The 17322-nt window shown below is 33.9% G+C and overlaps 3 protein-coding genes across 3 annotated transcripts; 1 reads left to right on the top strand and 2 right to left on the bottom strand.

The window, feature by feature from the left end:
* Nucleotides 1-1475: 1475 nt before the first annotated feature.
* Nucleotides 1476-5502, top strand: LOC142621244 (uncharacterized protein At4g06598-like). Its single transcript, XM_075794563.1, has 5 exons — nucleotides 1476-1653; nucleotides 2227-2936; nucleotides 3974-4049; nucleotides 4141-4267; nucleotides 5017-5502. The coding sequence occupies exons 2-5, from the start codon at nucleotides 2245-2247 to the stop codon at nucleotides 5166-5168; spliced, it is 1047 nt and encodes a 348-aa protein (XP_075650678.1). The 5' UTR covers nucleotides 1476-1653; nucleotides 2227-2244; the 3' UTR covers nucleotides 5169-5502.
* A 310-nt stretch (nucleotides 5503-5812) lies between these two features.
* Nucleotides 5813-10753, bottom strand: LOC142621243 (uncharacterized). The gene is made up of 5 exons (XM_075794562.1): nucleotides 10460-10753; nucleotides 9876-10379; nucleotides 7054-8295; nucleotides 6894-6964; nucleotides 5813-6451 (listed from the first exon to the last, which is right to left on the bottom strand). Exons 1-5 carry the CDS (start codon nucleotides 10565-10567, stop codon nucleotides 6097-6099), a joined length of 2280 nt encoding a protein of 759 aa, XP_075650677.1. The 5' UTR covers nucleotides 10568-10753; the 3' UTR covers nucleotides 5813-6096.
* Nucleotides 10754-13667: 2914 nt separating this feature from the next.
* LOC142619176 (NAD(P)H-quinone oxidoreductase subunit T, chloroplastic) lies at nucleotides 13668-15555 on the bottom strand. The gene is made up of 2 exons (XM_075792252.1): nucleotides 15105-15555; nucleotides 13668-14260 (listed from the first exon to the last, which is right to left on the bottom strand). The coding sequence occupies exons 1-2, from the start codon at nucleotides 15476-15478 to the stop codon at nucleotides 13840-13842; spliced, it is 795 nt and encodes a 264-aa protein (XP_075648367.1). The 5' UTR covers nucleotides 15479-15555; the 3' UTR covers nucleotides 13668-13839.
* Between the last annotated feature and the right edge of the window lie 1767 nt (nucleotides 15556-17322).

Here is a 17322-nt window from a genome sequence, read left to right as displayed (position 1 = left end):
TACGCTATTGTTGTTATTCTTAATTAAAAAAAAAAGAAAAAAAAAAGCAAAGAATATTGATGTCATCTCCCAAGGTTGCCAATGACAATGTAAACTATATGTCCTCACAGTCTCCACCAATCTCTACCAGTAAAGCCCCCTGCCTACGTGCATGTATGCCTCTCATCTCTCTCGGTGGCACATATAAAAAGCAATTCATCATATATGTGTGTGCGTGCGCACGGACATACTCTTTCTTATAACGTGTGAACCTTACATAATAAGAATGAATATTTTAGATACATGAAATACATCCTCCATTTAAATATGAATCTATTAGGCTTAACTTGTCTTTAATTTACGTGTTTTTTTTTATTATATCTGGGTCTTCTTCTTTTGCATTTTTGACGTTTTACACAATCTCATGTTTGTTAACCGAGAAAGAGAAGGGAAAAGGATAGAAAAAGTTCTATTTAAACCTTTTTTTTTTTTTTTTTTTTTTACTTCCATCATTTCAATTTTTCGAGGTTATCAACTTACAGTGGTTGTCTCAAGTCTAATCATAATGCTTATAATGTGAATAAACATAACAAATATAGAATTTTTGTTGCCAACCTTTGTTTTCCTTTTTTTCTTTCTATTCCAATTAGTTTTTTTAGGGGCCAATGAAACCAATAATTATTTTTTACATATCAGATATATATTATCTCTCTCATATTTTGCGGGCCCACAGCCATGTGGGACCCACATGTTGTGAGATATTTGTTTTCCTTTTCTTATTTCTATTCCAATTAGTTTTTTGAGGGGCTAATAAAACCAATAATTATCTTTTACATATCATATATATATTATCCCTCTCATATTGTGCAGAGCCCACAGCCGTGTGGGACCACATGTTGTGAGATACCTTCTCCAACAAGAGAAGTCTCTAATCTCAAAAGAAATCTTCCAAAGTAATTGGAGACTAATTCCATGCCCCAAATTATATTTACAAATTTAATATCTTTTGCAAAGTTAATCATAAAGTCGGTGGCTTTTCCTAGTTTTGGACCTCCCTATACAAAGAAACAGAGTTTTTTAGTGAGGTAGGTGTAGTGTATAATAAAGTTGAGGGGCATTGCCATTAATCATGAAGCCAAGGAAAAGAAAAATGACTAGATGATTGAGTTAAGAGAAGGCAATGCTGGCTAACGATTTGACAGATAAATGTGGACCTAACTATAGTAATGTTCTGGATGGAACAGAATTAGTGTAAATTGACATCAAAGTATTTGGACTCAGGCTGTATACAGCTAATTGTCCCCTTATCTTTCACTGTCTATTTGATTTCACATTAGATGATCCACCTTTCATAGTATGTGACACAATACTATACCTCTACTAAGAGTCTACATCACATTATCACTTGTCATTTTCGTTGTCTCTCAATACTCAGCTGTGGTGCAATACTTATTGGATAAGCTCATTTGACTTTCACTACTTTGATCCTTGATCTTGTCGAGAAATTGTATTTGTTCTGTATCCCTCATCAAAAATCTCCCCATTAGGCATTGATCTGTCTGATCTTATATAATCCTTAGAGAACTATATACCAATGGTGATTCTCTCTGGTAGGCCTGCAAGGTTTCACATCTGATTTGAAGGGATATCTGAATAGCAAAATCTAGCTTGGAGGTAAGTTCAATAATTTTTTGTAAAGCAAATCAATATACAAATTAAACTGCCATTTTGCTCCATTTTATGTTCCCAAGTGGATGTAGTAGTGTTTCTCATTTCTTTTCTTCTTTGGTTTTGACTCCTTTATCACCATTTTATATGCACCATACTGAATTCCATTGTTTTTGCCACAGTTGTGGGATATTCTAAGCATCACATTGGTGGGATAATCCATCATACTTGAAATTTCCTTTACCTACAAATCCACCCCTTTCCTCTCATCAAAAACTCCCAAACAAGGGGGAGAAAAGAAACAATTCAAATATTATTTTCCATTCCTTTCCACCCAATTCCCTTTTCGCCAAAACATATGAAATCACCTTGCAGGAATGAAACTAATAAGAATGAGAACTCATAATAAAATGGAAGAAACATTTTTGGTTATCTATGATTCCAATAATTCCTGATTCTAGTTGGTAATAATCAGTGAAAAACAAACTCATTGTTTCTCAGTGAAATTGGCAGATATGTTCTTTTGCTAATGTTCTATAAGTCCTGATATTCTTTTCCTTGCACATTGCTTTCTGACAGGCTCATTTACTTAAAGGCATGGAGAATTCAGATGGTTCACCAACCATGAGAAATTTTACATTCAAAGGAAGACTGTTACCGCTGCCACCTAATACCTTTGATTGCATTTTTCCATCTGATGAAAATTACATTGCCAATCCCACTGTTAGATCAGTAGGTTATCCAAAGCCTATGGGGGGACAATGCCACCAACGTACATCATCCGATAGCTTTCTATTGGAGGAACAACCCTCTTGGCTTGATGAATTGCTTAATGAGCCAGAGATACCTGTGGGCAGAGGTCATCAGCGTTCATCAAGTGACTCTATTGCATCCTTAAATGGACCAGCTAAGTCCTTTAGAGAAGACAGATACAAGTTCAAAAACAATCCTGAAGCTGGACCTTCTAGGGGATTTTCTAACTTTGATCATCATAAAGGCTTGTCACAGGCTTCCTTGAATGCAAATGCAAGCACTTCTCATATGCATCAAAATAAGGCATGGGAATCATCCTCCACTTCTGTTACCTCCTCAAGCAGCTCTTTATCTACAAGCGATGGCATTAGTCTTCAAACCTCAGGATCATCATGCACTCCACAAGAACCTGATGGCGTGCCATCTAAAGCCATTGTAAAGAAAGATGGAAAGGATCCAGAATTCTCTTCATTTAGAAGCGATTGCAGCCTTTCTAATACAACTACGTCCAGGGCAGATATAAAACGTGCTAAACAGTATGTTGTCCACTCATCTGTTCCCCAGCCCAGTGACATTATCTTCATATAGGCTAATTATTATTTTACATTCTTGGAAGTGAAAAGTTTCACATAATTTCCATACTTTTATATTAAATATCCGCATTTTACACATGGTATGAAAATGTGTGGACATGATGTGAATAAGTGTGAATATGGTTGGATTTGAAACAATGAAAACCCATCTCCATATGTTCAGATAAGCATAATATGAGTAACAGTGTAACACCTTCATCCTAACTGACTCGTGCTGCTGAGTTATTATGTTACTTTCACGTCCTCTATGCTTAAACCTGTTTCTTGCAATTTCTTAATTCTAAATTGTTCAGAAGCTGCATAATCAATTTTTGATACTATTAGATTTTTCTTTCTTCAATTTGTTTGGATTGATTAACGTCTCTTTCTGTTTTTTATTTATATAAATATAAATAAATAAAGATTCAATCTTATCTGGGGTGGGGTGGGGTGATTTCAAGTTACTTTTATATTTTGTTAAAATTTACACTTAAAATTGTATTCTCTTTGTAGTGTTCTATACATAGTATTCCACTTTATTAGGAATTATTCCTACATGATTACATCTAAAAGGAAAAATATTTTAAATCTTCACTACTTTAGGAAGCCAACTTGAAATGATAGTTTGTATTATTGTTGCTCAATGCATACATCTAAGAAAATGTGTATGAATTGATTTTCACCTGAACTTCCCCTAGTGTGCCTCTCATACGTGCATGCTGATTTTTCCATAAAATCTTTCAAGCCCTTCCACCCTCAAGCCTTGGCCTCCTTATATTCATCTAGACACTTTCCCCCTTGATAACAGTATGCAACAGTTGATTTTGATGTTTTCAGCTTTACCATGCCCTATAATTAACCGAATGACGGTCACAGACCAATTTTTATTCAGACTTCCAACATAGTTCTCTATAGTTTTGTAAAATCTAGCAATTTGAGTGCTTCCACTTTGAATACGAAAAAAAGAAAAAAATTAAAATCCTTAGTTCTACAAAATGCAGGCAATTTGCCCAACGGTCCCGACTCAGGAAGCTTCAATATATAGCTGAAATGGAAAGAAATATCCAAGTTTTGCAGGCAAGGCCTTCAGAAACTGAAATGCTCAACTAAGAATTGTTTATTTTCTATTGTACAAGATTTGACGCTGTCAGCCAATCTGACCTTACAGGCAGAAGGATATGAAGTCTCAGCTGAGCTTGAATTTCTTGACCAACAGAATCTTATATTGGGCTTGGAAAACATGGCCCTCAAGCAACGGTTGGAAAGTTTATCTCAAGAGAGATTCATAAAACACTGTAAGTTTCTTATTAAAAGCCTGAGACTTTTTTATGCTTTGCTTCTTTCTATGCTGGTTTATAGCACCATTTAAATGAATACCATACCACCAGTTTATGGTTTTAAATGTTATGGCATCAATCTCATCATTTGCTTGAGCATCCTTTACACAAAATTTTCTTTTTCCTCCATGTCTCTTTCCGAGTTTAAAAATCAGAAAATGGCCCTCTTTTAGTATGGGTTTTCCTTGAATACCTGTTCATAGGACTGCTGATGAGTAGTGCTTTATTTTAAGTGATATTTGTCCCCACCATCTCTTTCTCACAGGTGCTTTAATCTCTATGTTTTACACATAATCAAACCTTCTCAAATAACTCTCCTTGACACATGATCAAACCATCTCAAAGATGAGGAAGAGTTGTTTGAGATGGCTTAGACATGCAAAGAGAGCAATTGGCGTACAAGTTAGGAAGAGAGAATTGATTCAAGCAAAAGGAATGAAAAGAGGTAGAGAAAGATCTAAAATAACATAGAAATGGTAAAAAAAGGATGACTTGACTATGATAAAATGAAGAAAAAGAATATATATGGCCGCCCGTAATTAGTCTATTGAGGATTCATAATTGATCCTAAAGTTTAAAGACTAAAAGCTTGATTGTTGTTATTGTAATTGCCCTACCATCTTAAGGTCATTTTTCTTAGAAGTATTATAATCTAACTAGAATTGGGTTTCATGATCATCTGTAAACTCTGGACTTGGTTACTACAGTGGAACAGGATATGCTACAAAAAGAAGTCTCCAGGCTTCAAAATTTATACCAACAGCAGCAGCAGCAGCAGATGCATTCTAAACGTCATCAAATCAACAGTACAAATCTTGATTCCCGCACCTCCATAATACCAAAGGAAGCTGGTTCCTGAGAATGCAATTAGCAGCTGACAAGACAAAAGATATCATACATAGATGGACTGATATTCTCATTATCTAATCTATAATCTCTTTCTTTTTTATGAAATTTGGAAACTAGCAGGGCCCTATTATTATTAGAGCTTTTGTTTCACCTTTTGTTGTTGTGATATAGGCATATGCCTTGTTGGTAAATCCTGGGAAAAGCCAATCTCCTGGAATTGAGCTGGCCCAACAATACCAAATGAAATTGTATTGGCTATTCTCCATAACATGGCTTGCATAGTATGTTCTTTATTTGTTTGTGACTTCCATATGTTGTCTCAAAGTGAAAGAGATTTCAATAAACTACAGCATTTGGTTTTGTTTGGTCTCACTGGAAAATACTCAGTCTAGTATCTACAATTAACAATGGACCTTTGATAGATCAAAAATCTAAAACTCAGAATGAGGGTAATTTCCAGAGTTGCTATGATGATGCTCCTGCAGTGTCAATAGAGAGAATATAAATGCACATGACAGGAGATTTCTAACTTGGAGAGCTTTACAAACAAGAGAAACAGCCTGGGCAATAAATTTTCCCATCCTCAAAAAGTAAATATTAGAGACATGAGCGTAACCATAGTTTATAAGAAGCAATACACCAGTTCCTCCATTGGATTTAGTTAATAATTGTTAATTAAAATTTTCCTGACCTAGAGTGTTCAACACTGAATCTTAAAAGTATCAGTTTCTTGAGCAATATGTTACATGCGCATTATTATATGTAACTGAAATGAAAAGAAAGATAAATAATGAATACAAAACTATGGAGCCCTGGGAGGTTTAAACTTGAGATTCCATCTTCATGATGGTTGTATACTGGACCTATTTTCTATACTACAGAAATTTGCTGGTCAACCTACAACACTAGCGCACAATAGATACAAAGCTGTACATGATTTAATTTTTCAGACTTTTCATAAGCTTCCAAAGCTTCCAAGTCTTTCTCTTTTTCTTAAAACTTAAGACTGCCATCTTCTCACCTTTCCATTTACGATGTCTTTGTTTATCTTTCAACCAAATACGATAATCCTTCCCTTGCTTGCACTCAATAAAATCTGCTAGATCATCAAAATCAGGTAAATTTTTAGAGTCTCCTAATATGCATTTCAGGAATGTCTCCCCATTACAGGTTTTCACTGTTTCCTCCTTGGTGCCATCAGCAGACTCCTTCGTATGATTAAGGATGGACACATTCTGTGAAGTTTCTGCTTGCTCGTTTTGTATTTTCTGGTTGAAGCTTCTGAGATCCGTGCTAGAAAAAAGGGAAAAAAAATGCATTGAGAAAGAATAAAACTGCACAGAAGATCCATGCAACTGATGGTACTCCATTCTTGGTAAGACTATTAAATAATGAACTAGCATATGGCACTGACTTTTCATTGCACAAATGACAAAAGCAAGGCTCGAGTTTGCCTAATAGTATGCTGAGCTTTCATAATTTCAAGGAAACAACTTTCCACAAAACTATATGAGGTTAGTTCTCTTTCTAATTTTGGAACTGAATGTTCCTAAGGTAGCAAAAAATTTTCAAGCTCCAAAAACTAGCCAAAACAGTGGCTTCTGACATCACAAGATGTCCCAATTTGAAAGCAGAAAGCAATTTAAAACATTAGAAGCATGAACACACTGCGTTACATGCTCTACATGAGAACCAAAAACCATGCTCATGTGACAAAGACAACAGTATCGTGTACCTTAAGTGAAGCACCTGAATCTCTTGAAATCTTGATGCAACTCTTTTACTAGATTTATGTTCCAGCTGGGCCTGCAAAATTTGTTAAAGCTTCAAGCCTTCAAGGCATAAAATACAACAAAGTAATTAAGAATTTAAATCTGGGAAGAAACAAAAATCACCTCTTGAACTTTATCATAAGATACTGATGACAAGGCTACAGATCCGGTACCAAGCAATGACCTTAGAGCTGCCAAATTACCCTCTTCAAATGCAAATAGATTCATCAGTGCCATCATTATGGAGATACATCCCTTCACCAAGAAATTAAGCCCACTTTTAAAACTTAAAGACAGCAAGCCTGAAAAGTGCAAAAACATCCACTTGGACTCCTTATGTCTTGTTGGGTAAATTTTCATAATGTCACGCAAGAATCTTTGAACTGGAAGATAGACACTGGATTCTTGAAAACAGTGAATTATGCCTACCATAAAATCATATTCCTTATGTGAAGCAGCATTTTCCAAGGTTTTCAGACATCCCAAATTCCCACCATGCCTTAAACACCAAATTGCTTGTACCAATGAACTACTCATTAACTTCAATATAGAACCAAGAAGATAAATATCTTGGGTATTTGTCTTCCCCTTTTTGTACAATACAGTATCACTAACATCATCTGAAAAAGCATTAAGAATTATACAATCTAAGATTGACAAATTCTCATCTCTGCTTGATTCCTCAAAAACATGTCCATTCTCTTTCAAATATGAAATAGATCCAGCCATCAAGTCAGACTTTGTTCCAAAGAACATATTGCGCAAGTAAAATTCCCACAAATCATCTGACTTGGAAACTACTTTATAAACTCTATTTATTGTTCCTTGCTGAACACATAAGTCAAAAGTCAGATTACTTTTCCCAAGCATGCATGGATTGACAGAACCTTTAGATCCTATAGAATGATCGTCCACTTGCAAACTAGACATGAGTTTGGTGTACAAGATGACAGATCTTTCAAATGTAGTAAGGTAGCAATTCATAAGTCCAAGATCTGGCCTCAAAGTCTTAGAAGACATGCCAATGCCAATGGCATCCGAAACCAATGAAATTAAATGCGCCTGGAACATTTTTGGTGCAGAAAGAATGACAGGATTGAAAAGCAATGACATGGCTGGAGTGAGGCTCAGTTCAGGAATTCTAAAATCATTGTCATGCTGCCACACTAATCTGTTAATGAAATTATCAAATGCATGCCCATCTGAAAATGACAGGACAAAATGAGCAGAAACCACCTCCAGCACACTTTCAATATCCCCATTACCAAAATGGCACATAAACAGTGCTTCATTTCCGGAAGCAGAATCAACTAGCATAAAGCACTTTCTCAATGATTTATTTATTAGAAGCTCGTCCGCCAAAACCTGAATTTCATATTTTGACATTAAGTTTCTACGGCTTCAACAAAACTCTCATAAAATTAACTACCCGGATAAGAAGGTACAGAGAATGAAATGGACAAAAGGCTTTGTATAAAGGATGCTTAATTTTGAAAGAGTGACGTGCTACTTTATTTTTTCATTTGAAACAATATCCTCAATGTTCAAAATCATGTACATCCATAATGCTAGTAATAAAGATTCAAAAGAAACTCAAAAAGGAAGCCAGGATATTAGCAATCAATTAGCATATACAGGAAAAAATGTTACCAAGTAGACTAGGAAGGTTTTAAATAGCTCCACAGCTCCACTTAAATCACAAGTGATACAAAAACATAATTATGAATTTATTAATTATTCCAATATTGCCAACTTGGTTGTTTAAACTTTCATCCTTCCATCTATTAACCATTAAAAAAATTACACTAAAATACACTTTTTGGCTCTTGAAGTTTGGAGTTGTTTTCATTTTAGCACATTATGTTTCAAAATTTTAATTTTATGTTTGATGATGTTCTCACATTGACTCTGGTGTCCATTACTCCATTTCTATGGGTAATTTGACCATTAATTGTCCTTCATGTTTAACTTTTTTTTTTTTTTTGGATAGGTAAGAATAATTTTATCGAAAAGTGATTACTTCATGAATGAAAGACACGGAGAAGCCTAAAGAATTAAAATCAGAAAAATATTTACATATAAATTGACTCTAAAATTTTGAACAAAAGTACTAATGTACTATCTATAAGACCCAAAGCAAAGGACCATTCATATTTAACTATTTCATGAAAATACTAGTTGTAATTTCTAAAATGTGGTGCAATACATTAGGAACGGTTAGATTACTAAGATAGTATGACCAATATGATATTAAAAATCAAACATGAAGGGCCAAAATTAAACAACCCCAAAGTGCTAAAAATGTACTTTAGTCAAGAAATTCCATAGTGGCAAACAAAACACTAACATGGGATGTTAAAAAGGCTGATTTTTTTTTTTTGGTGCTTATTTAGTTTATTTGCTAATGCAAACTTGTTAAAATCTTCACCTTTTCAAATGTGAAACTTTCAGTGGAAAAACAAGCTATACCAAATCAACACAAGTGATGTTAAACAGTCACAGAAGCATGAAATTAATACATTTTCAAATATTTCAAATTTTAACAGACCAAATCACCAAAATCAAACATAAAACCAAATTTAGTGATCGAAATTTCAGCTACCACAAAATACAAATCTATAGTTGAAATCAAAAGCCACAAAATTTTCAACTTTTTGGCGATTAACTCGATAAAGGCACATAGAAATGGTGCTTATTTAGTTTATTTGCTTTTAAAATCCTTACCTTTTCATATGTGCTACTTTCAGTGGAAAAACAAACTATAACAAATCAACACTAGTGATATTAAACAGTCACAGAAGCATGAAATTGATACATTTTCAAAAAATTCAAAGTATGAAACTGCAGCATTTTAAATTTTAACAAACCAAATCACCAAAATTGAGCTTAACAACTCTATAATTGAAATGAAAAGCCAACAAAAGTTCCAATTTTTCGGAGATTACCTCAATCAAGGCGCATAAAAATGGCCGGCAAGGATCCAAAGGTTTGAGAAAACACAGCTCAGCCACAAACTCCTCAGCCACAGAGGCAGTGCAACCATCACCATCACCATCATCACCAAACAACTTCTCAAACTTAACACTACTCTCGCTCTTCTCACTCTCGCTCACTGAGGAAACCAAAACCCTCACAATCAGAAGCAAAACCCTAACTTTCTTCCAAAGCAAATTCGGATCGAACTCCAACAAATTCAACGCAACCAAACAGCACCTCAGGATCAAAATCAGCTGCTCCACGCTGGCCCACACCTTCGCACTCGACCTCGTTCCCCGGAAAACGTCGCGCAGGTCGGAGAAGAAGAACTGCTTGAACCGCCGATCGAGATCTTCGAACAGAATGTTTGAGAGAGTCCGTACGGACTCGAAATCGGAGCGGTGAAGCGGTGCGTTTAGCGACGAGTGGAGCAAGAGAAAGTAGATCGATTTGGTGAGCGATGGCTTCAAATCCTGCAAAAAAAAAAAACCCTAGAATTGAGAAATTGGGAATTTGGGAAGGAATTTGGGGAAAACTGAGTGTTTGAATTTACCTGTGGGGAAGATTGGATTAAGAGGATTAGGGTTTCGAAGGAGTGTGGATTTGGAGGAAGGGTTTGTTTGGAGGGACTCGGGTGGTTTTCGATTTTTCCGGGTCCCATTTTTGCTTGGTGTGCTGGTAAAAAGCACCAAGCTTTTTGGGAGGTGGAAAAATGAGAATGGAATTGGAATTACTGGGAATTGTGAAGAGGTCTGTTTGGTTTGTGAGAATTGGATTTCTTGGCAGGTAAACCGTGAGAGAGAGAGAGAGAGAGAGAGAGAAAACGAGGGAAAAATGAGCCTTGTTTGATTTGAAAGGAAAAGTTAACGGACACCTAAACTTGTTAGAAAATATTTTTAAAAGATTTTTATATTTTCTGTTTTCTAAACTTTCCTAAAATATTAAATTTATAATTACTCTAATAAAAACGATTAACCGACCTATATAAATATATATGAGTCATTGGACTGAAATTTACTTTTATAGTTGTTTCTAGTTAATGTGTTTAATCATGAAAAACTTATGTGATGATGTTACAAATCAATCGGTAAGTCTTATTAATGTGGTGATATGAAAATTTTGTGATTTTCTATCAATAAGAGAGAATTAAGGAAAATTAGTTTTAGGGTCAATTTGATAAAGGACAAAGTTTAGCTACAAAATCAGTTGTAGTCTTGGGCTACAAACTCACTTAATCTTTTTTTATTGGAGGTGAATTTTGACAAATCCACCATTGGATTACATCTTCTTCTTATATCCTCTATATTTGCAAACTTTCAAGAAAATTAAAAATCAATAGCTATGTCATCAATAAATTTTTAAATTTCAAGTTTTTATAATTTAAAATTATGCATAAAATATAAGTTTGTAGATTATATAGTAAATAATATCCGATTGACACAAAATTTGATATATGTATTAAGTGCGTAAAGAACATGTAATTCAACGGTTAGATTTTCAAAATATGCAGTAATATTTATGCTATTGAGTGAGTTTGTACCCTAAAGTTACAACTAATTTTGTAGCTAAATTTTGTCATTTGACAAATATGAAAACTCTAGAGAGTTCTAAAGAATAATTGGAACATCATGGAGTGTTTTTACGGCTCAACCAAAATCCTAGAGGGTGTTTTTGCATTTTGACTTAAAAATTATGCATTAGAATCGTTTCTATATGCTCTTAAGCACATAGGATATTGTTTTAGGAGACAAATTCCTCAAAGAACCTAAAACAACTTCTCTAACCAAGGAGTAAAGACAGCTACTTCAGCTAAATAAGCTTTTTTTTTTTTTAGAGATAACATAGCTATTTTAGTAACACCTAGTTTGAGTCTCGTTACCATATAAATTTATTAGAATATTAGTATTGGTGGTGCTAAAAAGTCATATTACTATTTTTAGTAACCCCAATACCAAAAAGCATGCTACAATGGTGGAGGGAAAGCTAAAAAATTTAGCTGTTGAGCTATAGTGCACAGCCATCTAAGAAGGTAAATAAAAAAAAATTATTAAAATTTATATTATTTTATTGTGTTGGTAGTAGTAGGGATTGTTATTTACTGTAGTAGATATATTATTTTATTATGTTGTTTATATTATTTTATTGTGTTGAAAGTTAAAATAAAACTACCAATGTTGGGTGTTTTGTAAAATAAGATAGTAAAATAGATAAAATAGTTTTTTGTAGTATCAAATTGCTAAATTAATGGCTTCACTAACGTGAATGCTCGGTAAATGCAACCTATAGATCCAAAGAGGCGACCATTGTTGACTTGTAGCAACAATGCTAGTGATGACAATAATATGTTGAGGCTCACCTGCGATTGCTAATGATGGTTCTTGCAATAAATGGCATAGACGTAATAGTTGTTCATTAAATTTGCTTGACCTTTACCATGTATAGTTGAATCCTAAAACCATCAGTTCTCAAGCAAAATATTAGATGTTGAGATACCATTTTCATGTCAGTTGTGTACTGGACTTAATTTTGATACTACAAAAATCTGCAGGTCAGCCAACAACACTAGTGCACAATAGCTACAAAGCTATACACAAATTAAATTTTCAGTCTTTTCAAACACTTCCAAATCTCTTTCTGTTTCTTCCACCTTAAAACTGTCATCTGTTGATAACTCCTCCATTTAGTTTTAGATTCACGATATCTTTGTCGAATGCCTTAAATAGCCAAGATAATCCTTCTCTAGCTTGCACTCAATGAAATCTGCTAGATCATCATAAACAGATAATTTTCTAAGGTCCTCTACTTCGCAATTCAGGAATTCAGATAATTTTGCTTGGTGTGCTGGACACTGGACAGTGGACAAGCACGAAAGCTTTGGGAGTGGAAAATGGGAAATGGGAAATGGAAATGAAATTACTGGGAAATGTGAAGAGGTGGAATAAGGTGAAGAGGTCTGTTTGGTTGCGAGGATTGGCTTTTCTTGGCGGGAAACTGAGAGAGAGGGAGAGGGAAATTGAATTGTTGTTGGGCTGAAATTTGTTGTGGGCTTCTGTTGAGGAATTCGTATCAGAACTGCAATTCATTTTTGTTATTGGGCTTCAACCTAACTCAGATGTAAAATATATATTTTTAGTTTATATTTAACTTTTAATAATATATATAATCCCAAAATTTTGTTATTGGTTATAAATCTAGATAGTATCAAGATTGGCTATATGGCCTTGACAATCTTTTATTATGAAAAACAAAAACAGCGTGAATAAAATTCCGATGCGATAAAGTATTATGAAGAGATGCATCCCAATTTCTCCTAATAAGGGCTCGAATAAAATCATTGATTTGTAATTATGTAATATTATATATTACAGATTAAAATTTATTAAATGTTAAATTACATTTTCGGTCCCTAAATTTTAACCAATAAGCGGTTTTAGTATCGAAATTTAACGTGACTGCTTTTAGTCTTTAACAAACTTGAAGTAATTATTTTTATTTCGTAGCTAACATGTTTAACAAATCGATAATGTCCCAGTTCGTAGTTTCTTGTTTGCCTAAGAAATTTAATGAATGTTGATGGAAGGACCAAAAGCAAACAATTTAAGTTTATGAAGGACTACACAAAAAAAAGGTTTATGAAGAACTAAAATCACTCATTTGTTAAAGCACAAGAACCAACAATATATTTTGTCTAAAAATGTTTCTTATCAATTACCTTATCCTTGTAGTATAATGAAATAATGAATTAAAATGATCAAACAGAATACACGAACAAGTATTGAATTCCACCACTGATAGCACATTAATCATGTTCAATCACATAAACAAATGAACTTTCATGATTGTAGCCACAATATATAGTTTGATGTGAACTTGGAATGAGAGGTCACTTTATATACATTGCACTTATAATACAAGGCTCTAAGCTATTCTTGATTAGTATGGTTCTTTGAAGTAAAGAGCAAAAATGATACTTAAAATGGAAAAAATAATGACGACAATATCAAAACCAAGGGCTGCGGTTGCTTGATCACCTAGCTCCATGTTCTTTCCACCAAGGCGATCAACCATGTCAGGAACAGATTCCCAGTTCTCTACATCGTGCTTGTAAGGATCCTCCAATTTCATTTTCAGTTTCTCGGCTTTGCGGCTTGCAGCCTCTTGAGCAAGTGTCCAGTCGTAAAATCTACGGGTTTCTTCATCGCTCAGTACATGGTATATCTCTCTAAGCCTCATGAACTTGTCTGAAGCAACTTTTAGTGGAAGAGTAGTTGTGTCTGGATGGTACTCTTTTGATAATCTTCTGTAAGCAGCTTTGATCTCTTCCATATCAGCTTCTGCTGATACTCCTAAGAACCTGATTAATTCCAACTTTATTGGGTATCATGGATGCACACATATATAGAAGCAAATTCATATACGGTTTAAGAAGGGACAAATTTTTCTTTTTTGGAGTACCTATTCACTACTATGGCACAGGGCAAAACTTAGTAAAATTCAATTATATGATTGTATTGGTCAATGCAACATCATTGATGTTCTCTTTAATTTCTTAATTATTACTTATTCAAGAAGGTATTAGATATCAAATGATACTGTGTCACAGTATCAAAATCCAATAAGTGAGACATGTTAGCAAAAAATAACCAACTTACTAACAATTGAAAGACGTGTTAGTAGGTAGTTATTTTTGCATACATGTCTCTCATTTATTCAAGAAGGTATTAGATATCAAATGATACTGTGTCACAGTATCAAAATCCAATAAGTGAGACATGTTAGCAAAAAATAACCAACTTACTAACAATTGAAAGACGTGTTAGTAGGTAATTATTTTTGCATACATGTCTCTCATTTATTGAATTTTTTATATGGATGACGTGATACAAAATACTTTTTCCATTAAATTCAATCTCGTGACTTCTTAGTCATGGACTCATGGTGTAATTCAATTGAAAAATCTAAGATCAACACCTTGGTCCTTAATAACTGTATCTAAGTTTTACACCTTTAACTAATGTACTTTTTAATACATTTTCCCCTGAACTTGTGATTAATATTGACTGTCCAATATGGACCATATAAAGCTAAGCAAAGGTTTTCAAGGTCACAGTCCCAGAAGTTCATAATTAGTTAATTACATCCAAGATTGTAAAATTGTTTATTCAATTCTAAAAGGGAAATTGTATATAGAGACTCACTGGTAATGAGAGTCGGATGAGTCGTTTAGCAAATCAGCAAACTTCTCACCCAATAGATTCTTCTGCTCCTTTGGTTCATTGCTTTGTTGTTCTTGTTGTTGTTTTGGCTGGGAACTAGTGCTTCCTCCAATCCACCCTTCATCTTCATTATCCCAATGGATTCTTGTGTCAACTCCTGGTGGTGCTCTTTGGGGTTTTGGTGGTTCTTGCTGTGATGCAAAGACGCGCATACTATTATCATGGTTTCTTCTTGAACTTCTTGTTTTTGCTCCTTTTGGTGTTGGGTGGTACTCTTCTCGTAAGTGGCCACTGTTTTGGGCTTTGCGTATGAGAGAGTATGAAGCTTGAGGAGCTATTGTGGAGGCCATGGCCATGGGAGGGAAAGCCAGATGGTATTTGTTTTAGAGGTGGGAAAGTCGAGCTCTCATGACCGCTTGTTTCTATGGTTGGGATTTGATAGCAAGAGGGAATGAAAGCTTGATATTCATTTGATAGTTATTAGTTTTATTTTATTTTATTTTTTTTCCTCTTTTGCCTTTATTTCTAATTTTTTTCTATGAATTTATTTCTATTTTTCTTTCTGCTCCTTTTATTTCTTAAAAAAGGTTAAAAAAATATATTAAAAAAAGGTTACAAAAATTAGAAGTACCAATAAAGCTACAAAGAAATATTTCTAACATTTTTCTAGAAAATGAAAACTTTTTTTTTTTACCGGCTAAATTCTTTTTGATCACGGGATAATTGAATCTTTATAAATTAAATATTGATTTAAATTGCAGAATGCCCTCGTGTGGCCTAGTAATAGTTCATAAGAAGTTAATATTAACCTTAATTTGAAGTTAATGATAAATTATTGTCTTACACGATGTGTGGTGGGTGAGTTTAGCATCCTTGAAAGATATGTCGTAAACTTAGATTCCAAGTTTCATTTATCACACTATCAACCCTTAGAATTTTTGAAGTGTTTCCTAAGCAATGAGTGAAGTAGTTTGACCAAAAGTTAAAATAATACTTGATCCACATTCTTGTATCAAAAGAAAATACTAATAAAAAAGTATTATTTTAAGAGTTTTTTTTAAATTAATAACCCCGTGTCAGTAACTTAACTCATCAAATTTAATGTATGTTACAAAAGGTTCTAATTCTACACTGAAGGGAAGAAGATTGAAGTTTAAACCTTCAAATTAATATCAATAACATCATCCCTAATCCTAATGTAAGAAACACTTCGCAACATCTTTAATCTTGTAAAATTTTTATAGTCTACGATTTTTGGAATTTGGGGATTTTTCATGATGTGGATGTTTTAAATCCAATTGAGTATATTATTATATAACTTCTTACTTTGATGAACTTTGAATTTTAGAGTTAGCCCTAAATGTGATCTTAACATTAGAATTTCATAAAATTAAATGTATATTTTCCGCTCAAAAAATCTAGTCGAAACCTGATCTGGTTCATAAAAAGGAGATGTTGAAAAAACAAAATCTGAAAAATTAGAATATCTTGAAAATATGGATTTCCTAGCGAAGCTCAATTGTGGGCCTCATATAGTTGAAGGAGAGTGTGGCTCACCTCTTGTTGCAATTAGGTCCAGTATAGGCCCATTATGACCCACCCACTCCAAAAAGACTACAAGACCCCACCCCCCACTCTGGGCAAAAGTCCAGCCCATAGCTTCTCTATTTTTAAAATAAAAATTATTATTATTATTATTATTATTATTATTATTATTATAATAGAAGATAGAATTTCTACTCTAGCCTAATCTAAGTGTGTATGTAAGAATCCTTCTAATGCCCATCTCATGCAAGAATCCTTCTAATTAAGTTGAGCAGAGGAATATATTGATACAGCATTGCTGCTACTGTTGAGGACCTAATTAATCTAAGTAAATTATACCCAGCTTTGATTATTGGGTAGTTTGTCAATGCAGCATCAGGTAAGACTCTCCAGAATTCATGAGCTTATTGGTAACGGCAATGAATTCTTACTGAAATGGTACTTCCTTCTTCCATAAGGATGGGTGAAAGGTAAGCCTGTGATTCAAAACTAATTGAATCCATATATATTTTACTAATTAAAACAAAAAAAAAACCATCCAAGCATCACTATATTTTTTAACTGCACTTTTTAGGTGATTTCGTATCTCATTTTGTTATGCTAATGTATATTGAAACTTGAAAGTAATGCTAGGGCTACTTTTGGCCTCAGGTTA

This window comes from Castanea sativa, chromosome 12 (assembly GCF_040712315.1).
Source record: "Castanea sativa cultivar Marrone di Chiusa Pesio chromosome 12, ASM4071231v1".
NCBI lineage: Eukaryota > Viridiplantae > Streptophyta > Magnoliopsida > Fagales > Fagaceae > Castanea > Castanea sativa.
Note: the sequence above shows the minus strand (reverse complement) of the source record. Positions and strands in the feature narration are given on the sequence as shown.

Bases quoted from the DNA above. Each gene is read 5' to 3' on its own strand.
- LOC142621244 (XM_075794563.1), top strand. From the start codon at position 2,245: ATGGAGAATTCAGATGGTTCACCAACCATGAGAAATTTTACATTCAAA. The intron at 2,937-3,973 runs GTATGTTGTCCA...TACAAAATGCAG, and splicing joins GATATAAAACGTGCTAAACA to GCAATTTGCCCAACGGTCCC. The intron at 4,050-4,140 runs GCAAGGCCTTCA...CTGACCTTACAG, and splicing joins GAAATATCCAAGTTTTGCAG to GCAGAAGGATATGAAGTCTC.
- LOC142621243 (XM_075794562.1), bottom strand. From the start codon at position 10,567: ATGGGACCCGGAAAAATCGAAAACCACCCGAGTCCCTCCAAACAAACC. The intron at 6,965-7,053 runs GTGATTTTTGTT...CAAATTTTGCAG, and splicing joins CTTATGATAAAGTTCAAGAG to GCCCAGCTGGAACATAAATC. The intron at 6,452-6,893 runs GTACACGATACT...CCTTTTTTCTAG, and splicing joins ATTCAGGTGCTTCACTTAAG to CACGGATCTCAGAAGCTTCA.
- LOC142619176 (XM_075792252.1), bottom strand. From the start codon at position 15,478: ATGGCCATGGCCTCCACAATAGCTCCTCAAGCTTCATACTCTCTCATA. The intron at 14,261-15,104 runs GTGAGTCTCTAT...GGAATTAATCAG, and splicing joins TCATCCGACTCTCATTACCA to GTTCTTAGGAGTATCAGCAG.